Here is a 25620-nt window from a genome sequence, read left to right as displayed (position 1 = left end):
ACTAAAAATGCTTATGTTTGTCTAATATGAACCTATTGTGTCATTTAATGAATTGCAAAGAGAACCCAAAGCTCTTGAGGAAAATAGGGTTATTCTTATCTCATGCACAAAAGAAACTAATTGGTCTGACTGCAATGAGAGAGAAAAGTGATTCTCTACCAGTGTGTTTTTAATGAATATCATATACAGCACAGATGTATAAATCAGAGCACAACTTCAGCTTCCTGCTCTTCACTTCATTTTACTTACCATCAGTTCCTATTTCACTTTCAAGGTCACTACAAAACTGGAAAAGACACACAAAAAGACTGAGTATTGAAGAATATGTCTTAAATCATTAGTTGTTTGTCATTTTAATGGTGTTAGACTTTAGCAAATGTATGAGGCATAAACTAGTTAGCTTTACAATGTCCAAATATTGTTAGTCTTAGAAGACTGCTCATTTGAAGCCTGTGCTCTCGACTCAATTTACAAACTGCCCCTGCTTCCTTAGGCTGATGATGTAACTGCCTTGTTTGCAGTGTCTTGGTCAGGATACAAATACAGTGGGCTCTGCAATGAATTTGCTCTTGGAGGCGGTTGTGTACTCATCAGTCTTTCAGAATTTCCTGGAGAAGTTTCCCTCCACCTTGAACTTGACTGCGCCTGGGACACTTCCCATACAGATGGGCATGGGGAGGTAAAACTCATGGTGGATCGTGAGAGGTAGTTCTCCTGAAGAGCTTCTTCTTGGAGGCACCTGTTTGAAAGTACTTCTTTTTCTTTGGAGTTTCGCCATTTCATCCTTCGATTCTGAAACCAAATTTTCACCTGTTTGCAAGTTAATGAGAGTCTATTATCATTCTTTTCTTTAAACAACTCTGTCCTAATAAGATGTTTTTTTTCTTTCCATCCCCTTTGTTTCATGTTTCTTCCTTATTCGTATTATAGTACATCCACTGAAGCTGACTGATTGATATTATCTGAAGATTTTCCCATCACTATTTACTGGAACACATTGTCCAGAGGAGTTGTGGATGCCCATCCCTGGATGTATTCAAGGCTAGTTTGGATGGGGTTTTGGTCTAATGGAAGGTGTGCCTGCCCATAGCAAGGGCATTGGAACTAGATGATCTTTAAGGTCCCTTCCAAACCAAACCATTCTCTGTTTCTACCCTCTTGCACAAAGTAGAGCCAACTGCAAAGTTGGGTCAAAGCGCTGAGGGCCTCGTCAAGTTCTGAAAATCTCCAAGATAAAGATGATGAGAGTTCCCATCGCCATTCACAGGGTTTTCTGCCCCCCAGACAGCTTCTGCCATACATATCTTAAGCAGTTTCACTCCTGCTGCATGCAAAGAAATAAAATTGTACTGTCACTCTCTCTTTTTCAGCTGTATACTAGAGATCTGCATCTATTGCAGCACCTTCAGAATCTCTCCTCTCAGCTCCAAGGATCTCTGTCCTTGTGTAGCCAAGTTTCTTTCTGTAGGGATAGGTGCCTGTCTCTTGGGGCAGAACGGTTTCAAAGCAAGTGCTATTGACTGCACTGACGCTAGCTGTTAATCAGCAAGTGCAAAGGGTGCTCAGAGGAATGCAGGAGCCCTATGCTCTGCTGTTTTCTGCCTGAATCACTGCCTATCAAGCAGTGGGATGCAGCATAGCTCCCTACCCCAAAGCTCCTGAAGGGGTTCTGTCAAACAGCAAAATGTGAGTTGGAAATGAATGCAGAGGTCACGTTTCTCCCACTGTGTGAAAATGGAGTGACTGACTTCTGAATGTACACCTTTGGGAAATAAACCAGAAAGCTGTTCAAACATTCCTTGGTTAAAACTGCAATTGATTTACTGAGGTCCTTGCTCAGTGAAGGAGTTCAGTTTTCTTCCTTCAAAGCCATTTTAAAGACTTTTTTCCCCAAAAAGACAGAAAGTCACAGATGTTCTGTCATTTCTTACCTGAGACTCCTTTAGACCCAGGTTAATGGCCAGTTTCTTCCTGTCTGTTTTACTAATATACTTCTGCTTCTGAAACATTTTCTCCAAAGCTTTCCTCTGGTCTTCAGAAAAGACAGCTCTTCTTAATATACCTCTTCGGGATTTGGAGTTAGACTCCTGGGTCAGGAGAGGCAGCACACTTTCCTCTCCTAGTGGAAATGGATGAGAGTTTCACATAATATCTAACAAATATCAAAGAAATATTAAGTACTGTTTATTATAATGCTAGCACACTACTATCCTGCTTTTGATTTGTTGGTGTTATAAGTGTGTCGTAACGCTTCAGTCATGTTCATTAAGAACTACATCCTCACTTGGATCTAGAGGTGTTGTCAGTGGTCAAGAGTCTCCCCTTGACATATTAAAAAGTAAATCAGATGAGTTCATAGAGAAACATTAACACATGGCCCATGCTACTGCAAAATTCAAACACAGTGAAGGAGAAACTCCACTTTCCTTGCCTGTTGTCATCACTGAGTGAGTTTCCCTATGAGTTTATTTTCTCCTTGGGTGAAACGTAGAACCAGATAAAAGTGGTCTGTAATACTGATTCAAAGAAACTAAACAGGCTTTCTTTAGTTTTGTTTGCGAATAACAGGCTTTCAGAGTGCACTGTTCTTTGGCCATTCACTTACTTATTCTGGAAACTGCAGCAATTTCTTTATTAGAGGATTTGAGGAGTACTTGGACTTACTCCTTTCAGCTTGGTTTCTAATCCTTTGACATCTCATAGCAAGTCCTGGGTGGGGGCATGCAGTTTTCAATTAATCCAATCACATCTCCTTGATCCATGCCTAGAAGGAACCCTAGCCTGGGAAACAACTGCAAAGTGAGGGGCAAAGCTGCACTGGAGAAGTGTTTGCATTAGCCCTTCATTGGTCTCACAAAGAGCACAGAAAACCCAAATCCAGATAAATCTCTTGCCTTCATCACACTCAACAAAGGCTAAAGCCATTGTGCTTTCCCATGCTCCCTCTCCCTAGAAGGATGTGGTATATGGGGAGCAGTCCAGGGCAAGGCTTGGTATACCTCCAGCACACCCAGCTTCCCCAGATGCTCATCCAGGGAGCAGTACCAGAGGTCAGTTGAACAGGGCCTGTCACCAAGCATTGGATGTGATGATTGCACAGCGCAGTTGCAAGCAGGCCAGAAAAGAACTGCTCTTTGACTCCAAAACCTGTGCCATGGCTATATAGCCACTGATACCTACGGCCTTTCTGTAGGAGGGCAGCCACGAAGGTGGCTTTAGTTTGTATCACATGCAGTTCAGACTCTAAAGGGCAAGCTGTCCTATTGTCCACCTTTCCACGTACATGGGCCAAGATTGCCACCCCAGCTTGTAGTTACAGCAGCTGCAAAGATGTGCTGCTCTTCCATTTTTATCAAGAATCTGATCCTTTTCATATTGAAGCTAATGGCAAATTCCCCACATAAACCTGATTCCCTCAAAGACTGTACATTTTTTTGTGCAAAAGTCTATCTATTCTAGTAAGCTGTAGTGGTGGGGGTAGATTAAATAAATTCGTTCAATAGATATAGTGCTCTTAAAAATACTAATTAAATCCAGATGTGGCTTCCACTAACTGTGTCTTGGGGCTATACCACATTTTAACTTCTGTATAGTATACATATCTACACATGTGTATGTGTATTTTTAAACACACACATATACTGACAATATTGCAGAACTATGTATGTATAATGATGAGAAACCAAAGTGTATATGTGTATGTCTTGCAAAGTAAATACTCTGGTTGTGTATGTGTGGCTAGTCTGATATTAACATACACTTCCCCTACATCCAGCTTCCAGCTGTGACAGGAGAGGAAGAGTATCAAAAGCTGAGCAAGTGTGCAATGATCCTTCCCTAAAATACACTGCCACTGACTTGGGGACCATTGCATTCTCCTAGACATGCCTTCTTGAATTTTTCTACACCTTAACAACCCATCTTATATTCATCCCTCATAATAGCCTGTGGCAGGAAGTAATTATTATGATTTAAAATGTTACAGTGTAAATAAGTCTAAATTTTATACACATGTATTTCAATTTTAAAAATTATATCTGAGACCAGATACAAAAATCATAACGTACTCATTACTGTCCTGATATTTATTACACAGTGAGACACAGTCAGACTTCATCCAAACCAGAATAAACTATCTGTATAACAGAAGTCAAAATGCCACACTGGAGGTCTCTGCAAAGGGCAAGCCAGGTTCATATTTCTCTGAGGAGTGAACAGCCCTCTCATGACCCCCACCCCAAGCTCCTCTCCTGCCCATGAGACTGGGAGTGAACACCAGTCCTTCTTCCTCATGCATGTTTTCTGTCCTTCCTATTAGAATTTGGTGAATTTAGGTACCTTTTCCACGTAGTGTTTGAGTAGTTTCTGATGAATTGTCAGTCATTCTCAAGTTTACTGGAAGGTACAGTCCGACAGCAGAAAAGAGTTGGTACCTTCTCTCTCATGGGATGAGAGACACCAGCAAGGGAAGAAGTGAAACAGGGCTGGTCCTTGCCTCCTGGCCTCCGTTCCACAATGGAGTTGTCAGCCAAGGACAGAGGACGCCAGATTATGTGACCCCTTAAAATTTGTCTTGCCTGGCTGGTTGTTAACAGTCAATCAGCAAACAACCTCCTGCTGCAGCCCAGAGGCACCAATTAAGTCCTCTGCAGGCACTATGTAGGATACAGCTTAACACCTGTATTAGACTAATTTAGCAGGGAAGAAACTACACACACTAATGCACAGTATGTGCCTGATTTTAAAAGATTAACTAAACAAAATTTAATGATGAGCAGAATGCTTACAAGCATTAGCAACTAGCCACTGGGTCAAAATATTTAAAACTCATGTTTGTGATAATGAATATTCACCCCAATTGAGCAGCCTAGAGATTTTTTTTTAAGAATATCCCATATTCCAACAGGAATTCCAACTGCTCACACAAAAACTGAATTTCAATTTGTGGATTAAAGGATTTTTCAGTACAGTGGGATAGGCAGTCATTCGTACATTTCAGCAATTCTATCAAAATGAAGTAAGTCAGTTTGCAGCCTGTCACTCTGAACGTGCATCAAAAGGTTTTGTGTTCTGCTGACATCAATGTGAATCTGTTACCAACTAATTCCTATGTTGCTTGTTTGATTTTTGTTTTGCTTCAGGGTTTGGTTTTTTTAAGTCTTTCCTTTGTATCCTAATATATAGTGATAAATGTCCTCTTAATCTGTGGAACAATCTTCATTTGCCTTCATGGCAGAGACCACCTTGAAGGAGCAAGTAAAAGCTTTAGTCATGGTTTCCATTTTTTCATTTGAATTCAATACATTCTAGTTAAATGGACAATTAATAGGTCACTTCCAAAATAGTAGTGTATCAGTCCTGGTTAATAAACAATCCCCACAGTTGATAATGGGCCTATGTATTCAGCAAGTCCCTGTATACACTCAGCTCATCCACTAAATCCCTTTTCAGGTAGACAGGGTTATATGGGAAGATGAGCTAGAATGAGTCTATAAAAGTCAGTTTCATTCACTGCTTTATTTTTCAGTCAAGTGCTTTAAATGGTGTCCAGAAAATCTCTTGGAATGTGAGACAGGAGAAAAGACTGGCACATAGAGTATTGCTTTATGGCCATACAAAAGGCCAACTGACCCTTGCCCAGGCCTTTTCAATGTGAAATGGTTCCTAAAGTTCATCTGCACAGTGAAAAATTGTGGTGAGGTCGCGTGTGGATGAGTAAAGTGAAAGTGGTGATTGGTCATGGTGCTGTCAGCCATTGTGGAAGAGCTGGGGCCATGTAAAATGCTCTGTGGGAAAGTGTCAGCCCCCTAAAGAGGTGCTCAGAAACTTGCAGCTCATTAAACTGCCAGCATTTGCTGCCTCACTTGTCAAGAATCATTCAACTTAGCAACTGCCCTTCTGAAACATTCATAAAACGCATGCACGTAGTCAGGAAGGGTTTGAATGCAACTGATAAAAAAGTGTATGCTAGAGCATGCATAAGCTCCAATTTTCATTTGGATTTGACATGCAATTTGTGCTTTCTCTCTGTGCTGAAGGATGAGGTAACACTTCTGTTTGTATTCCTGACCCATAAAAGGTAAAATCATGAATATCCATTCCTACACTATGGCATACAAACTTCCAATCAAGGTTAAATTTAGATTTGGATTAAATGGAAGTGTTTTCCAGGTCTTAATCCTGAACTTATACTATATAGCTTATACTCTCCAAAATTCTCTTCACTTTCTTCATTTTTTTTTACATTAGAATTAAAAAAGAAAACCAAATTAAGCATATGCATGCATTTGATTGCTACAAAAAGAACGTCTGTTTTATTTAAATAATGCTAGGGCTTCCTGACTCATAATTTATCCCTAACACACATTAAAATGCAGTATCCACTTTAAGACCATTCAGCTCTTTTCTTATTTGCAAACGTTTATTGACTGAGATTTTTAAAAGAGTTACTGATTTTAAAGAATCTTTTCTGGCAAACTGAAAACAAGCAGCTTTCCTAGGTTAGCTCTGTCTGGGTGTCTCAATGCCATTAGAAGCCTCTGACAATTGCTCAGTGTACTTAAGTTTGATAAATCTTTGGAAACCCTCTGAATAGGATTGCTGTGATTTTACTAAGGAATTAGCTGCTGCCATTGCATCACCAATTAGTTTTCCAGAACACATTAAATCCTGCTGCTTTGGTTTACAGAATAACTCAAGCATTACTGATGAAGCATAAAAACTTACTTGGAAAAGCAGTGGGGGATGCAGGGTGCTGACAGGACCCACCACAGCATGCTGAGTAGAATGGCGGGGCCCGGAGAAAAAAGTGTTTGGAAAGAGCTGCAAGAAAAAGCATAGATCTAATTGATTATCCATTGAGCTTAGGTGATATTCATAACAACAGTACTCCAAGAAGTCAGTGTGTAAAGTCCTGCCCCACAAGTTCTTTTTCCTTTTTTCAAGATGGTGATTTTTTTAAGGCAAACAATGATAAACCAAGTAATTGCTCTTTAATTTAGTAAGGTTATTTTATGTGTGTGACTTAACTATAATATGCAAAACTCTCAATATATTTATCATAAGAATAAAACTCTGCAGATTTGAAATTTACTTCTGTATGTGCTATAATTATGGTGGTGTTTTGGTAAATATTGAGATTGAATGCATTGTTTCAATAATATTGTTGAAATAATGAGCGTAAAGCATCTGAAAAAGTAATTTTAAATAATATAGTAAGCATGATATCTGGATCCTTTCTCTTCTGCTTGTACTCCAATGTTGTTCTTAGTACTCAAACCAATAAGGTCTTCAATAAATAAGAGACCTTAATGAATACATTCTATACAATGCAATGAGATGATCTAGCTGAGCTCTACAGGCACAAACTGCAGGGCCTGATTCTGCTATCCTGACAGTAAACTCATTCTTGCTGGGAAAGTGCAAGAACTTGGAATTTATAAATCAAATTTTAGAATTTAAACTCAGAATTTAACAAGCCACTTGCTGAAGAAGACTCTCCTTAATACAATAAAATATTGCAAAATCAACTTACAGAATTAGGTAATAATTAGTTAAATTTCTATAGAATTTCTTGAACCAATGAATCAAAAGTCTCTGTTACATCTAAAAAGTGCTTCCAAACCCTGGAAAAGCCTTAGTTATCTAATAATCCCTTAATTTTTTTTCCACAAAGCTCATGGGGTTTTCCGTTAGTCTTAATTACCTTTTAACTTCTGCTTTTACAAGTCAACTCTGAAACTTGGGATATTTTTTTCTTTTGAAAATAGCTATTTCATGCTTGCTAGAGCTGTGCACTTGTAAAACATGATCAGCATCCAAATGTTAATGTCACTTTCCTGGTCTGGTTTATGCAGAAAATAAACAGTTCTAGACCATGCACTGTGGTTTGTCCAAACTTCTAGAGATAACCTGATGCATTAAAAAATAATCATAAAAAAGAAATAACTGCACGCTTAGACAAAAAAACCTAAAATATCAGTAATCAGGAGAAAGATAAGAAAATAGGTAAGTGTATCTAAGCCATATTGTTAATTTTAAAAGTTTTTTCAATTGGAATTCAAAAGAAAAAAGATCACTCAAAATTAGGTTCCCAAGTACATATTAGGGCATAGTTTTATCAGGCATAGTTTTCTGCCTGTTAAATCTGGTGATCTTCCAAAGCAATAAACTATTGCTGTAGAAGCCAAACCCTAAACATTTTTAAAATAATAACCTCTATTTTTTTATCTAAATTCATACAAGCCTCTTCAACTGTAATTACAAGTTGATAAGTGTTTTGCTGCTAGAGCTTTTCACTGACACTTTGCTATTTGTAATCAAATATAAATATCCTCCAAGAGGAACTAATTGCCTATATTTGAAGTGCACACTTGCCAAACATTTACAAAAAGAAATTATTTACATTAGGCATTAGTATTCTAAAGCTTCTCTTCCACATGAGACCACCAAATGTGGGAACCATGTCCTAAGAAAAGTAAATCAGTCAAGTATTACCTATCTTACGTATCCCAGCGGTCTCAATGCAACTGATAGGGTGTGGAAGCTAGAAAGGGTTTGACTAACTGAAGAAGGACAGCATGGATAAGGTAAAGACCCATCAGATAATCTCAGCCATCCTCCTGAATATGAGAACTTGTTCGTGACAGTATCTTTTATCTGCTGTTAACATTTTATCTGCTGCAGTTCTTCAATTCCCAGCTTCCCTCCTTTCCCTAGCAGCCACATTCCTCATGCCATTATCAGGTTTCCCTTACAGCCAGGTAAAGCTTTCTTTTCTATTTCTGAAAATACAACTTAGTATATAGAAGGTGCCACATTCAATTCCTTTGCTTCTTTTTCACACATCCCAAATATTCCTTGGCTACCATAACGCCTGATTCCATTTGATTCCATTTAATCATTGCTCCAGCACCTTATTCACGGCATATGATATGTCAGACATGTTGGCCTCTCCCTGATTTTCCTTCTTATGGTTTAACTTTCTCCAGTTCCTTCCTCTTTTTTGGTAATGTGCTGCTTATCACAATATGTGATACAGCCAGGAGGTATCTGGATAAACCAAAATTGCATAAACTATTGCTTCAGATAAATAGCCTAATCCTGCAAATAGAACAGGACTAAGAAAGGATAGGTTTTCTCCATTCACAAAATCTCTCAACAAGCCAGCTGCAAGCGTAAGGGTCAGGAAATGGATCAGGGTGAAAACTTCAGACATTTTTCTTAAGGAAACTCTAAACAAGGCAAACTAGTATGGCACCATGATGCAAACAGTAGAGATCTTGGCACTAATTCTGCTCAAGTCAATGGAAATCCTGCTTCTGGCTTTCTTGAGCATTTTACTTAATTCCCACAACCAACTGCTGTCTCTTCTGCCTGCATATCCCTTTAAGGCAGAACATTTGCTTGAGAAATAAATGTATCTGGAAACCTTATATAACTCTGAACTAAGCCATTCCTGAGACCATTTCTCAAAATTGATTTATTCTAGATCCTGTGGAATAAATAATGGTATTATGTCTCCCTAAGCCTATAGCCAACACCTTTGTCTAGTTTATAAACTTCTTTAGTGTACTCCAACTATACTGATACACAAGTGAATTCTATGTTAAATTTATCAAACCACATCCGCGGGTCACATCTACTGAAGCTGCTGCACTCAGACCAATGAGTAGTAGTTACAGAGTTACATCAGCAAAATAACCTGCCATAATACAGGGATGCTCAAGATAATATATGGATGCTCCATGGGAGCTCTATGTAGCAAAAAATGTTAATGCTTCAACCCAGCACACACATTTTTAATCTCTGTATATTTTTAATCTTTGACAGAAACAACAGAGAATATTCCTTGCATTAAATGGCTTCCACTCTCAGTGTGAAACTGCATTAACAGAATGAGAATCGCTCATGGAAAAATGGTACATTTAACATACGTATTTCAGAATTATCCTGTGACTCACCTGTAGGAATTACAATACCTTCAGTGCTGAGGACAATATGGAGAAAGAATTGCATATGCTTTTATTTTCTGTTCACATATACCATGGCCACTCTACCAATATTTGATGGTCAAGCAATCTGAAGCAAACTTTGTTTACTGGCCACATAGAGTCATAGAATGGTTGAAAGCTGCTGAAATGTCAGAATATTAGTTCTGTATTTATTGGCCAGAATGAAGTATACAGTAACCAAAAGGTAGCTGTTGCTTCCAGCCATGTGCAGTGTACATCTACCAGGACCAAATCCTAACAATTCGTATTCAGGATATTTAATTCTTTTTTCTGCCTTGCATTCCAATTTCATAAAAATGAGATTCTGCAGAACTATGCATTTCCCAAGAGTCACACTTTACAGTTTTAGCTTCACAGATGCATTAAAATGAAATATCAGAGTAGGGTACAAGTGCCTTTTGGCACTCCAAAAATTGTACTATATGCTTTAAAGGAAAATTTATTTGGTCATAAATATAAAAGATTAAATAGCTAAAATTAAATAATTTATTTTCATTTCTTCACTGAAGATAAATCATTCTGACACTGTTGCTGCATGCAACATTTTAGTAATAATGGTCATTTACATTCAGCTTTGTGAATACAAAGCATTTTACAAACAGACAACAAAATGGTACTAAATATGCAGATGGACCTCAAACTCATCTGGTGCTAAAACTAAGAGATTACTGATATTTTCAAATACACTGCTAGCTCTGAAGATATTCTAAATTCAAAAGCCCCCCCATGCTGACAGCAGGACCAGTTGAAGGTTTCCTTCCAACTATCTACTACCTTGACAGTAAGGTTCCTGAGTACAATTCAGTTCACAGAGACATGCAATTTTGAAATGGCTTCTTAGTAAAATCTGTTTGCTTTTCCTAATCTTAATGTCATGAAATGACTCAGGAAATAATGCAGGCCATTAGCCAGGAGGAAAGAGGGAATGGGTGATGGAAAAATGGCTATTGAGGAAAAGTGAACTGATGGCAAACTTCTGGTATTACCCATATCGGGCTCCTTCACTGCACATGCTGTTAGTTTGTTGGGGTTTTTCAAGCTAACTGATAAAAATGTGGTATAAGCTGTGAAGAGGGCTGAAACACCTCCAAAAAATTATTCAGAAAGATGTCCTGAGCCACCTAACAAGAAACAGTAAGCACAGGAACAGGAATAGACAGACCTGAAGCTGCATGAACACTTTCATTCTCCAAGTATTGCTAAGCCCACATGAACCTCTTTCCACAGCGATGCCCTGGCTCCAGCCTTGGCAGGCAAGTTAAAAATATCATCAGTAAAATGATCCCATCTCATCTGAGAACACTGGATTGTTTGTGCCTACTTCATGGGCACAAGTAAACTGCAACTTCCTACCTACATTTATTCTTGGCAATGATTAAAGAAGACTTTTGCAAAGCCGCAGGAAAGTTTCATGTCATGAAGAGCTGCCTGCATACAGTCTAGCAGCAGCCCTGCCACGTTAAGTGTTCCAGCTGAGCCACATGGCACCATTTCTGCTCTTGAACCACAAGCCCTGTGCCTCCTATGAAACATGGCTCTGTCCCCAGCAGTTGCTGTGTTTAGAGTGCAATGTTCCAGCAGCAGTTGTGCACTCTGAAAGCATTCCAGCCAGCTGAAGGGAAGCCCCAGGCCATGAGAAGGAAGCACCAGCTGCTGCCATATCTCACCAAAGGCTGTCACAACCACATGGACCTGGCAAAACTTAGTGCAAGAGTCTGTGGTACACCATCCCACAAAGCTGTCTATTTGCTTCCTACTCATTGCTGTAAAACATGATGCACTAGTTTTGGCTGGGGTAGAGTTGATTTTCTTCGTAGTAGCTAGTATGGGGCTATGGTTTGGATTTGTGGCTAAAACAGCATTGATAACACAGGAATGCTTTAGTTATTGCTGAGTGGTACTTACACATCCTCAAGGCCTTTTCTACTCCTCAACCCACCCCACCAGTGAGTAGGCTGGGGTGCACAAGGAGCTGGGAGGGGGCGCAGCTGGGACAGCTGATCCCAAATGTCCAAAGGGATATTCCAGATCATATGACATCACACTCAGTACATAAAGCTGAGGGAAGAAGGAGGATGTTTGGAGTGATGGCATTTGTCTTCCCAAGTAATGGTTACTCATGATGGAGCCCTGCTCTCCCGGAGATGGCTGACCGTTAGAAGTGGTGAATGAATTCCTTGTTTTGCTCTGCTTCTGTGAGCAGCTTTTGCTTTACCTGCTAAACTGTCTTTATCTCAACCCATGAGTTTTCTCACTTTTACTGTACTGATTTTCTTCCCCCACACCACTGGGTGGGAGTAAGTGGCTGCATGGGGCTTAGTTGCCAACTGGAGCTAAACCACAACACTCAACCACGTGAACACTCACATAAAGTCCAGCCAAAAGGGCAGATCAGAGTGGCATATGCAGATCAGTTTTAAAATATTGGCAAATATTTCTATCTTATAGAAAGGCTTTGAAGTTCTAAGTATCTACAATTCTGTGGTTTTTAAATCCTACACAAAAAGTGGATGTGAGAAGTGGGCTTATAGTTTTACGTTGGGTCTTAGTGGGGTTTTCAAGAATTAGCAGAGTAATCACACCAAAAAGGGCTTGAAATGTGCTAACAGCATAATCATTGTTTTCTTGTACCTGTAGCAATGTATTGGCTGACAGTCACGCTGCAGATTAGCTGAGATCATGTGAATAGCTGTCAATTTTCATAGGCATCATTCACATGCCTTATTATTATGGCATGGTTTGCTGTACATGTTTTTCTCCGCCTGAGGAAACACAGGTGCCTCAGACTAATGACAATGTATGGTCAGATTTCACCTCTGTGACAACTCAAAGGAACAACCAAAACCCACACCATTTCCCAAAGACTCCATCAGTCTCCTAGGATCAGCTGTAAAGGTGGCTTCTACCCTCTCCATGCCTTGCTATCGAGGAGAAAGCTGGGGATCTGGAAAGCTGTGGATTTACCGGCTTTGTCGTTCTCCTTCAAGATGCCCATGCACTAGTGTGCCCCAGCATCTTCTGCTTACCAGTTCTTGTCAAAAGAACTCTGCCACTTTTCTATCTTTTCTATCAATGCATTGCCTAAGCTACTTGTCTGCTCCTCCTGTAGAGTCAATGAGAAGAGAAAAGTAGCTCTATATAACGATTCATCACCTTAAAACAGATGTCTAAGACAAGCTGTATCATCTTCTGGAGGTGTCTCTCTGTATTAACTATGGATTAGACAAGGTATTTAGACAAATAGATTAGACCAAACACCTATTTTTTATTAAACAGCTGAATGACTATAACATTCTTCTTATCCATTGCAGGTAACATCAAAAGAATACAATCATCTGTGCAGCCATAAAGACTTCCTAAAAAAAATCATAACTTTCAACCATAAATGCACTAAAATTATCTTCTTTGATTTTCAACATATTACAATTTGTTTAGAAATAACTCCCTCAAGCAAGGCAAAATCAGGGCCATATGCTGCAAGAGGACAATTCACTGGGTTCTCATTGTTGCAGCTCTATTTCAAAATCTTACAATAGGCCATAATGCACCACTAATTCCAGTGGCATGCAATGATTAGCTAAAACTTTCTACCTGTACCAGTCTTTTTTTGTTGCGGTATTCCCAGCTCCAAACAAACAAAAGTCTGAAGATCAGCTAAATATTGTTAGAATGAAAAATTACAAACAGTGAATCCTTTTCCCTTTTTTTTTTAAACATGCGAGGTTTTTAGTCCTTTTACACTTGTATAAAGCAATATTTTCTCAAGTTGAAATTCTAAATATTCACATGGTCACAAGATTCCAGGGGAAGGGACTTTGATGAACAACAACAAACTGTCCAAGAGAAGGCAAAATCCTCAACACACAAAATACCTCAATAGAGTTATGTGCTGTAACTTCAGGAAAAGGGCAGCCCTCCAGGGAAATTTTCATAAGCTTTTCAGCACAAAGCAAAGGCAACTTCTTCAACAAGACAACTCACCTCAAAGCAACACTGCCCAGGTTACTGAAAATATTTAGGTGCCTAACTTTATAAAGATCAGGGTCCACATATCTGACATTTGAAACAGCCTCCTACCGCTTTACATGCCTGCACTTGTTTTCATTTTGAAAAAATGACCTTCCCAATTCTGCTATGGGTCATGACTGACCACAAAAGTACCATTTAGAAAAATGAGAGTAAGAGTTATTTTACAGAGCTACGCTATACAAGATTGAATAAACACCTCCAGTGGGCAATGGAGGCAGAGAACTTGCCTTCCAAAACTCAGGGGAATTTGTCAATGCAAAATATCACAGTACAGTGAAACCTGAAATCTGCCCTCAAGAACTTGCCTGATGAGATTAATCCTGATCACATTCAACTGTTTTCTAAAAACATAAAGGATATACTACAAGATTTCAGAAGACCAGCTTATTCTGCAATACAGAAGTTAATTTGCTAGCTGTAGGCGTGATTTATTCCATGTCTTCCCCTCAGTGAATTGCTCTTCTATAAACCCACTAGTGCAGCTCTAAGATCTTCTGGCAGTGCTTAAATCTCACTAAGGACCAAACTCGGGATCCTCTTCCTTTCTTAGAGATGGCACAGCAGGAGTTGCCAGAGGAGTCCAGCCAATGCTTATATCCCCTACTAAGCCCAGACTGCCAGACTGGTGGCTGGCCAGAGAGTAGCTGGCATCAGTCTAGGTCTGGCAACCTTACAATAAGGACAAAGACTTGTCCTTTGAAAGCCATTTTGTAGCCACTCTTAAGATATTCTGAGCACCTCAAACTGATTCTATTAAACAGCTCACAAAGTTAACTGCATGCAGGAAAAGATGCTGCATAGTCTGTGATTTCTGAGACTTACAGAAACTTCCCTGCCTCCAAACTCTTAAAGCAATGAAGGTGTCTCAGTGATCCTGGCAGTCAGGGCATAAGGAAAGATGCCAAATGTATCCCCCCACCCTAAAGAAACTTTCTATTCCCAGAGAACCTCAACAAAGCAGGAAAATCCTGAGAATTCTTAAGTCACTTTGTTGCCTGAGTGAGGGCAGCATTTTCCAGAGGCTGGTACAAACCTAGAGGGAGCTGAGATAAAACACTCTGCCTGTTATTTTAAGGCAAGTTAGTGTTATGCCGCTCGAGGACACACTCTGGCTACCACCTGGTTTGAAATCAATAATTACTAAGAATTTATTCACCAAGAATGGGTCAAAAAGTAAGGGAAAAAAATCACTTTATTTCAGTAATTCAAGTATCTCAAGTATTAATGTATGGCTACGTGACTGGTGCCAAAGGCAGGGTTTTGGGTTTTTCAATCATGGGCTGCTATGAGACACCTGGTTTGCTGGTGGCAGGTGGGATACATCAGTCCCAGAGGGGGAAAAGGTTTTTGGGACAGGAGTTAGCAGAGCTCATTGACAGGGCTTTAAACTAGATATGAAGGGGGAAGGGGAGATAAGTGGGCCTGTTGGGGACAAGCCCAAGAGAAACATGCTAGGGCTTGAAGGATGGCGGACTAGGGAGGACTCTCAATCTATTGTTTCATTTGAGGGAATGGATAGTTGTTTAGACCCTGTCCTGCGGGGAAAAAGGGTACTAGGGCAAGAGTTAGCAGAGCTCACTCACAGAGCTTTAGGTTAGATTCCAAGTGCGAGGGGGTTGTAGCTGGGTTTGAACTAGTGGGGCATTGTTCTAATATTAATGAAGACCAGAAGGCCTCCCGTCTCCCAAGGGTGCCATTAGCGTGCTCTGCTCGCTCCCTGAAATGCCTGTACACCAATGCATGCAGCATGGGGAATAAACAGAAGGAGTTAGAAATCTGTGTGCGGTCTAAAGGTTATGATCTGGTGGCAATTACAGAGACATGGTGGGACAGCTCACATGACTGGAATGTGGTCATGGATGGCTATGTCCTTTTTAGGAAAGACAGGTCAGCAAAGTGAGGTGGTGGAGTTGCTCTTTATGTGAGAGCGACTAGAATGTATTGAGTTCTGTCCAGGGGCAGATGAGGGGCAAGTGGAAAGCCTGTGGGCACGAATTAATGGACAAGCTGGTATGGGTGATACAGTTGTGGGGGTCTATTATAGACCTCCTGATCAGGACGAAGGAGTTGATGAGGCTTTCTACGGGCAACTGAAAGCAGCCTCGCAACTACATGCCTTGGTCCTCATGGGGGATTTTAACTACCCTGATATTTGCTGGAAGACTCGCACAGCCAATCATTCACAGTCTAGGAGGTTCCTCCAGTGCACTGATGATAACTTCTTAATGCAAATGGTGAACAAACCAACTAGGAGAGGAGCACTGCTGGATCTAGTACTCACCAACAAGGAGGGTCTGGTTGAAGTGGTGATGGTCAATGGCAGCCTTGGCTGCAGTGACCATGAGATGGTGGAGTTTAGGATCCTGTGTGGGAGGAATAGAATACCTAGCAAGGCCACAATTCTGGATTTCCGAAGGGCCAACTTTGGCTTCTTCAATCAATTGCTAAGGGAAGTCTCATGGGAAAGGGTACTAGGTGGTAAAGGGGCTCAAGATAGTTGCTCAGTATTCAAGGCCCACTTCTTCCAAGCTCAGGATCAGAGTGTCCCAATGGGTAGGAAGTCAAGTAAGGGAGCCAGGAGACCAGCATGGTTAAACAAGGAACTCCTGGGCAAATGCATGTGGAAAAAGAGAATCTATGGATTATGGAAGGAGGGGCTGGCCACTTGGGAGGAATATAGGACAGTTGTTAGAGGATGTAGGGAGGCAACTAGGACAGCTAAGGCCTCCTTGGAACTTAATCTTGCAAGTCGGGTTAAGGACAATAGAAAGAGCTTCTTCAAATACATAGCAGATAAAACTAACACAAGAGGCAATATAGGCCCACTGTTGAACGAGGTGGGTGCCCTGGAGACAGAGGATATAAAGAAGGCAGAGGCGCTGAATGCCTTCTTTGCCTCTGTCTTTACTCCTGCAGACTCTCCCCAGGGGGCCCAGATTCCTATAGCCCCAGAAGGAGTCAGGATAAAGGAGGAGTTTGCTTTGGTAAATGAGGATTGGGTTAGGGATCAGTTAACCAATCTGAACATCTATAAATCGATGGGTCCGGATGGAATACACCCACGGGTGCTGAGGGAGCTGGCAGAGGTCATTGCTAGGCCACTCTCCATCATCTTTGGTAAGTCATGGGAAACAGGCGAGGTGCCTGAGGATTGGAGGATGGCAAATGTCACGTCAGTCTCTAAGAAGGGCAAGAAGGAGGACACCGGTAATTATAGACCGGTCAGCCTCACCTCCATCCCTGGAAAGGTGATGGAACAACTTATTCTTGACACCATCTCTAGACATATCAAGGATGAGGGGGTCATTAAGAGTACCCAACATGGTTTTACCAAGGGGAAGTCATGTTTGACCAACCTTATAGCCTTCTATGAGGAAGTAACTAGGTGGATGGATGATGGTAGAGCGGTAGATGTGGTTTTTCTTGATTTCAGTAAGGCATTTGATACTGTCTCCCACAGCATCCTCATAGATAAGCTAAGGAAGTGTGGGCTTGATGATCAGGTAGTGAGGTGGATCAAGAGCTGGTTGAAAGGAAGAAGGCAGAGAGTTGTGGTCAATGGGGCAGAATCAAGCTGGAGGTCTGTGACTAGTGGAGTCCCTCAGGGGTCAGTGCTGGGACCAGTGCTTGTTTAATATTTTCATCAACGACCTGGATGAGGGAACTGAATGTAGCCTCAGCAAGTTTGCTGATGACACTAAACTGGGAGGAGTGGCTGACACGCCAGAAGGCTGTGTTGCCATTCAGCAAGACCTGGACAGGCTGGAGAGTCGGGCAGGGAGAAACTTGATGAAATTCAACAAGGGCAAGTGTAGAGTCCTGCATCTGGGGAAGAACAACCCCATGTACCAGTACAGGTTGGGGGTTGACCTGTAGTGAAGGAGAAAGGGACCTGGGGGTCCTGGTGGATAGGAGGATGACCATGAGCCAGCAATGTGCCCTTGTGGCCAAGAAGGCCAATGGCATCCTAGGGTGCATTAGAAAGACTTTGACACCATTGCCCACAGCATTCTCCTGGAGAAACTGGCTGCTCATGGCTTGAACGGGTGTACTCTGCTGGATGGCCAGGTCCAAAGCGTGGTGGTGAATGGAGTTAAATCCAGTTGGCGATGGATCATAAGTGGTGTCCTCCAGTATTCAGTGTTGGCACCAGCTCTGTTTAATATCTTTGTCAATGATCCGGATGAGGGGATCAAGTGCACTTTCAGTCAGTTTGCAGATGAGACAAAGTTGGGTGGGAGTGTTGATCTGTTTCAGGGTAGGAAGGAAGGATCTACAGAGCGGTCTGGACAGGCTGGATAGATGGGCTAAGACAAGAAAGACATTGAAGTGCTGGAGTGTGTCCGAAGAAAGACAATGAAGCTGCTGAATGGTCTGGAGCCCAAGTCTTATGAGGAGTGGCTGAGAGAACTGGGGTTGTTTAGTCTGAAGAAAAGGAGGTGCAGGGGGGACCTTATCACTCTACAACTACCTGACAGAAGGTTGTACCAAGGTAGCTGTCAACCTCTTCTCTCAAGTAACAAGCCAGTACAGGTTGGGAGTTGACCTGTTGGAAAGTAGTGAAGAGGAAAGGGACCTGGGGGTCCTGGTGGATAGGAGGATGACCATGAGCTAGCAATGTGCCCTTGTGGCCAAGAAGGCCAATGGCATCCTAGGGTGCATTAGAAAGGCTGTGGTTAGTAGGTCAAGAGAGGTTCTGCTCCCCGCCTACTCTGCCTTGGTGAGGCCGCATCTGGAATATTGTGTCCAGTTCTGGGCCCCTCAGTTCAAGAAGGACAGGGAATTGCTTGAAAGAGTCCAGCGCAGAGCCACAAAGATGATTAAGGGAGTGGAGCACCTCCCTTATGAGGAGAGGCTGAGGGAGCTGGGTCTCTTTAGCTTGGAGAAGAGGAGACTGAGGGGTGACCTCATCAATGTTTACAAATATGTAAAGGGTGAGTGGTCAGGATGATGGAGCTAGGCTTTTCTCAGTGATGTCCAGTGATAGGACAAGGGGTAGTGGGTGTAAACTGGAGCATAAGAGGTTCCATGTGAACATCAGGAAAAACTTCTTTACTGTGAGAGTGACAGAGCACAGGAACAGGTTGCCCAGGGGGGTTGTGGAGTCTCCTACGTTGGAGATATTCAAGGCCCGGCTGGACAAGTTCCTGTGTGATGTACTCTAGGTTACCCTGCTCTTGCAGGGGGGTTGGACTAGATGATCTTTTGAGGTCCCTTCCAACCCTTGGGATTCTGTGATTCTGTGATCTCCCAGCTGTTATGAAGAAATACTGCAGATTTTACTAAAAATGAGCAATAAGGTATATTGATTCAAATAAGAGTGTTAAAGGATAGAATTGCTGTCCTCATCCGAGGGGAAAAAAGGCTGACACTGGTCCAAAGAGTTAGCCTGCAGAAGAAGGCTTGCTTTTATTTCCCTGCAGCGCTACCAGCTTTCTGTATTACCTTAGGAAAGTCACCTCATTTCTTTTTGCTCCAGCTCCTCACACAGTAGAAATCTCTATTTCACTGGCACATTGCAATGATAAATGCATTAAAATGTAAAGTACTCAAATGTTACAGAAAAGATACATCTATATCATAGAATGGATGTTTGTAAGTCCAATTCATGTTTATGATATACTTGTTCTAATGACTTTCTTTAGTGTTATATGTACTGTACTTTATTGTGCTCTATTTCATTCTGATGCTTTAAGCAAAAATCCCATAAGCTCAATTTTTCATCAGCTGTTGCAATGGAAGTATCTTATTGTTATGTTTATTTATTTCATTGCACTTTTCAGTTTCCTTTCTCTGTTAATCTAGCAAAATGCCAAGATTAAAGCAAAAAGCCAGGTTCTTGCCATATAGAATCATAAAATCACAGAATGTTTAGGGTTGGAAACCACCTTATCATCTAGCTCCAACACCCCTGCCATGGGCAGAGATGCCTCATGTCACTCAAGGCTCTGTCCAACCTATTCTGGAACACTGCCAGAGATGGAGCATTTACCACTTCTTTAGGCAACCTGTTCCAGTGCCTCACCACCCTCAGAGTAAAGAACTTCTTCCTTATATTTATTCATGGTCATACCACATATGACCATACTCAGGCTGTAAAGCACTCTCTGTCATACTCCCCCAGGGCAAATTACCTGAGAAAAGCAGAGATTTTCAGAAAATTATTTCAGGTAGCAGAGTAACTTTGCATTTCTCAAGGTCACTCTGACCTCCTGTCAGCCAATACTTCTGGAAACCAAGTCACGAGGAAAGATGTAGAGTGGACCTCCTTAAAGCACCTGTGCTACAACAAACTGCATCTCAGCACCCTCCAGATAATCTTCCTATGCCAGAAAACACTGAGAAAAACTGTCAAGTCTTCTAATTTATCCAGAAGATAACAACAGTACTGGAGTACAAAGGAGAGGAAACAAATCCCAGATTAGCAAGCAGCAATTGAGGACTTCCTCCATGCTTAAGAATTCTTTAGTTTGCTCAGAACTTATACCTAGGGATTTCCTCATCCTTTAGGAGGCAGTGCAAGTTTAAGCTGCACAGCTGTAAGATGTTTCACTGGGAAATGCTGTTTTACAACAATGCATCTTTAAAAGTTTTTATCCAAGAACAGGCTTTGCATCCAGTGTTTCTAAAGCAGAACTAGATTCTGCACCACTCTGCGTAGTCAGGACTACAAACACACACTGTATGCAAATTTCTCACAGAGTAGAAGACAGCATTATGCATTTATTTTATCAAGGCAAAAGGTACTCAAAGAATAAGGCCCATAGTGCATGGAGTAGGAGAAATTCAGTTCAGCTAGACAGAAACCCAGCTCTTACTACACCTGCTAAAGGTGGTTGGCCCAGTTCAGTGTTCCATCATCAGTACTGGGGCTTCACAGCAAGGTGAAAGAAAGCCTATGGGAATTCCCAGCTGGTATGAACTGGCACACCATCACAAAAGGCAAGTGTGTTTATCCTACAGCAGTAATACTCCTTCTGCTTCTCCTTCTTAGGGTTTTATGTAACATGCTACTTGATCATGTGGTTGTACTCTTCAGTCAAAATTCATTTGAAAAACCTATGAACCTGTCCATGGCTGGGGGGTCGGAACTAGATGATCTTACGGTCATTTCCAACCCAAACCATTCTATGATTCTATGATTTCATTACATTTCATTTTTAAAAATCAGTGTAATGATGGAAAGTGATTAAGCTAGTATTTTACAGACAACATAAAAATATTCATTTCAAGCCCACTCACTAGATGATGTACCTAGGATGTGACACTGACTACTTGTTAAGTTTTTCATTTAGAATTATTTTGGAGGAGAGCTCAAAATACAGGGGCAGATAAAACACTTGATACAGTCAAACGAAATCCTTTAAATCTTGTAAATTATGGGAATGGAAACTTGCTGGTAAAACTGCTGCTGAGGAATTACAAATGGGAAAGCTACCATGACCAGATGGACCAGATAGAGAGTGCCATCCCAATGGTCTCCTTTGCTGCCATGGATAAGAGTTTTCCAGTTTACAGAAAGAACCCAGGATTTTCATTCTTTAGCACTTTCACAGAGTGTAACCTAAAATGGAGTGCTTTCTTCATGTCTTTCCTTGGTAGGTGCTGTGGACACATGTTGGTTTTGGAACTGTAAAAAGGTTCAGCTTATTCAGTTCAGTCCCTGGTGTGATTTTACATTCCTTCCTTTCTGAGCACTTTTGGTGACCTCACCAGAATCAGGGACTACATGAGCAATACAGATTACTGATTCCAAAAAGTCTGGTATTTTTTCAATTCTCCTTTCTCTCTCTCTTGCTATATATATATATGTATATATATATATTTTTTAACTGCTGCATTATGCCAAACTAGTTTGTACTTTTAGTCCCTGCATGATCTATAAAGCACTTGCTTGTTTAGAAAGATTAAAAAAACCTTTGCTTTACCATGTTCCATAGTCTTCTTAAAGACTTAGACCAAGATTTTCTAAAATGCCATGTAATTTGGGGGGGTCTAAATAGGAAAGAGTTTATCCCTCAAAAAACAAAGACAAAAATCAGTGAACTAAAGCCCGTTACCCAGTACAAATTCTTTAGTTAAAATACCTTCATTAGTCCATGAAGGCTAAAATTCTTATTCTGGCAAAACTGTTTTGCGCTATCCATAAACAAGAAATGTAACAGACAGCATGACCACCCCAGCCCTACTCACAAAGCATGTGTCCAGTCTGAACAGTTCCCCCAGCGTACGCTTACACTAGAGAGAAGAGACTCCTTAGAAACCACGAGATCTGGCTCAGCAGGACAGTTCCGATCTAATTTACATTCACGAAAGTTCAGACACCTAAGAGCCCTCATCACTTCAAGACATGTAAATCAGATCAGAATCAACAGATCCCTGTTAGAATATATACGTTTTTGTTGTACATCTGCAGTCACAGGAGAAGGTTTCTTTCTGAGTGCATAATGCATAAGGAAACCTAGTATTTCTTACTGCTCAAACAGAACAGCCTGATGCTTTTGCTCAAAGCTTCCTCTGAAATCCCTGGGATACGTGGGATCAGAAGAAACACAGGATCAGACTCTAAATCACTAGGCAGACCTACCACACTTTGCTGACTTCACAAGTGCTGCTGTTGGCCAATCAAAGAAAGAGCTAACCCTGAAAGCAAGGATTTGAAAAACTTGGTATTCAGGAACTTCTGTAATACTTACAGAAAGTTTACCTATAGCAATGAGTGCTGGGGGATCTGCTGTCTCCCCTTTAACATGAGCTCTGTAGACAGAAATTGTAGCATTTTCTCTAGAGTGGGTTCTTTTTTTGGGGGGGCGGGAGGGGAATACGCACCCAATTCCAGGAAGATGGCACTTGTCCTGTTTCCTGGCCTGGTCTATAGCTGGTTAAAATAAACATGTTTAAATAACTGATGTGCTCAAGATAACACAGCAGCTGAGGTCGGGAATATTCAGAAACGTTAATGCACACTTCTCTGACTCTCCTGCCTTCCTTTAAAATATATCACCCTAATGGATCAAAAATCAGTTTGGATTTTGCAGAACAGTTTGTAGGATTTAACTGAAGTAAAACTATGCTTGGAAAGAAAACAAGTGTTACTCATTCTGGCTCTTTTAATTCTGTTATTAATTCTGGCCTTTTGGTTTCACACCTTAGAGCCCTGCTTCAGTAAATACGATTCTGCTTGACTGATTTTCATTTTAAGTACATTTAAAACAGAATGATCATAAACAAAAACGCTGAAAACACCACACAAGACTGACATAAATTGATACATTACAACGGAAGGGAAAAACAATAGATGGTGAGGCTAATGCCGAATTTTGTGAATTAACTTCGAATTCAACTTCCGTCGGTCCCATGACTGACAGAAGTGCACATTCCTAAAAATGCTTTAAATCGTTGATCATGGCCAGACAAAAATATCTGAAAACCGGCACATTCAATAACCGAAACGTGCTTCGTAAAACTATTTGTTTCCAGTTCAATGATAGAAAGTAGATCCCCCGCTACAGCAACACCGTGGGTAGTCCGGGTGGCCGGAAAACTGGTCAAACTGGTCCCCAGAAGGGACACATCTCCCACCAGCCCGAAAAGCCCAGGCTTTTACTCCAGCACCTGACCGAATGTCTAATTACAGACAATTACAGACCTTTTACGCAGCTTTAAAGCTTGAATTTTCTTTTGGTAGGAAAAATCTGGTGCTTCACCCGTGGCTGCCCCCGCCAGGGATGGGGCACTCGAGGAGGGTCTGCTGGCTCTGGACACCCGAGTTATCCCTACCGAGAGGGAAGGGATCGCTCGCCTGTTTCCCAAAACTAGGCATTTCAGACGTTTCCGAGGCGCCCGTTAGCGATGAAGCTCTTTTACCGTCTCTCCCAGCTATGAAGATCTAGTAGACCTAGAAGAGCTGCGGTTCGGGGCACTTAAATGCACTCCTTCCTCACTACCAGCACAAGCCTTGGCCGCACTCGCTGCACCCGCAGGTGCGCCGGACAGCGCGGTTTCACAGCCGCCCTCACGACCGGCTTGTCGGAGTCCGCCGACAGTGGCAAGGCGAGCCCCACGGTAGCCAGTGCGCCCTGGCAACAGCACCCGGCGGGGCACGGCCTCCGCCGCGCCCTCGCTAAGTCCCTTCTGTCCCGTCTCCCCGGCGGTGGAACGCGGGAAGGGGCCTGTGCTCACCTGTGGCTGCCGGCGGGAAGACGCAGCCTCTCTCCGCCGCCGGAGCCCGCGCTGGCAGACGGCCGCCGTCCGCCACGGAGGGATTAAGCACTTGAAAAGCCCATCTTGTCGGGTAGGGACCCCCTGAGGGGCTGATTTGTTCCGCCGCGGGGCACAGCTTGAGAGGGACGGGGCTGGCGGGGAGGGGACGGAGCTGGGCAGGGCTCGGAGGCGCCCCGGCCCGCAGCAAGTTCTCGATGAGGAAACTTTTGCCCAGGTTGCCGAAGCCCGGCGCCGCTGGCAGGTTGAGGACAGCCGAGGAGCCCACCAGGTCCCAGTACAGGGCGCTGGGCAGCATAGCGAGGGCTCTTAACCCCCGTCGCCCTGCCCGGCCCAGCCCAGCCCAGCCCAGCCGCCGCGGCCCCTCACTGGGCTGGGACGGGGCGCCGGGCTATGGGGCCGGGCGGGCTTGCGGGGCGCCTCCCCGAGGGCTGAGGGGAACGGAGCGGAGAGCTCGGCGGGGCTGTCCGCGGAGACTCGGCTCGCCTTTTCGCCGCGCTGGAAGGTGTGTCCAAGCGCATTCATTATGTCAACCGGGGACGTGGAGTGATGGACGCAGCCAACAATGCCGCCTTGCCGGGCAGCCCCCCGGGGGAAGGGGGGTAGGGCGGGGAGCTGAGCGGGCCTGACGCGGGGTGGCTGGCCCACTTTGCCGCCCGCCGCCATGTCGGGGGGGGCCCCCTCAGGAGGTGCCCCCTGCCTCCCGACATGGCCGCGGGCCCGCGCCTCCCGCTGCGGGGCTGCACCTGTGTGTAGGGAAAGGGAAAGGGCCTCTGGCCTCCGTCCCAGCGGGGAGGTGGCTTCAGTGCTGGCCGCGGCGAGATCATGTCGACCTAATGATCCCATGAGGTAATGGGAAGATAGTCATTAGCTCACTCCCTCTGGGCATTTTTATCTGGCCTTTTTTTTTTCCCCCTTTAGTTACCCACACACACGCTGGATTTTCAACATTTGTCTTAATAAATCTGATTAAGATCAGTACTGAGCTGTTAATCATGTTTTCCTCGAGTTGTGGGACAATGCTTTCTGTGAACATAAACATCCTTTGGCAGGGGTGGCTCTGTTTATACTTGCTTGCATGTATTCTTATTTATTTTCTTAGACACCATGTAATGTGGCAGAGATGTCTCATTTTATGTTCAAACACACACACGGAAAGTTTAGATTGGATGCCATTCCCAAAGATGTGAAACCATCTGCCTGTTTCGCAGAGAAATCCTATTGTGTCGAAATAGCAGTTCAGCAGTCTAATCTCAGGGATATTCCCTGCAAAATCCTCTGAAACAGGTGTGTTCCTTACTTTTGTAAAGCCCCTTGGACATCAGGGTAGTTCATCACTAAAACCAGCTGAAGTGGA

At 42.6% G+C, this 25620-nt stretch overlaps 1 protein-coding gene across 1 annotated transcript; it reads right to left on the bottom strand.

Moving 5' to 3' along the window:
• Positions 1–489: 489 nt before the first annotated feature.
• On the bottom strand, positions 490–24784 carry DBX2 (developing brain homeobox 2; the record flags this gene model as incomplete). Its single annotated transcript, XM_080634889.1, has 4 exons — positions 24225–24784; positions 6727–6822; positions 1932–2119; positions 490–810 (listed from the first exon to the last, which is right to left on the bottom strand). Exons 1-4 carry the CDS (start codon positions 24559–24561, stop codon positions 490–492), a joined length of 942 nt encoding a protein of 313 aa, XP_080491015.1. The 5' UTR covers positions 24562–24784.
• Between the last annotated feature and the right edge of the window lie 836 nt (positions 24785–25620).

Source organism: Psittacula echo, assembly GCF_963264785.1.
Source record: "Psittacula echo genome assembly, chromosome: 1".
Taxonomy (NCBI): Eukaryota; Metazoa; Chordata; class Aves; order Psittaciformes; family Psittacidae; genus Psittacula; species Psittacula echo.
The sequence above is the reverse complement of the archived record's forward strand: the minus strand, read 5'-3'. Positions and strand labels throughout refer to the sequence as shown.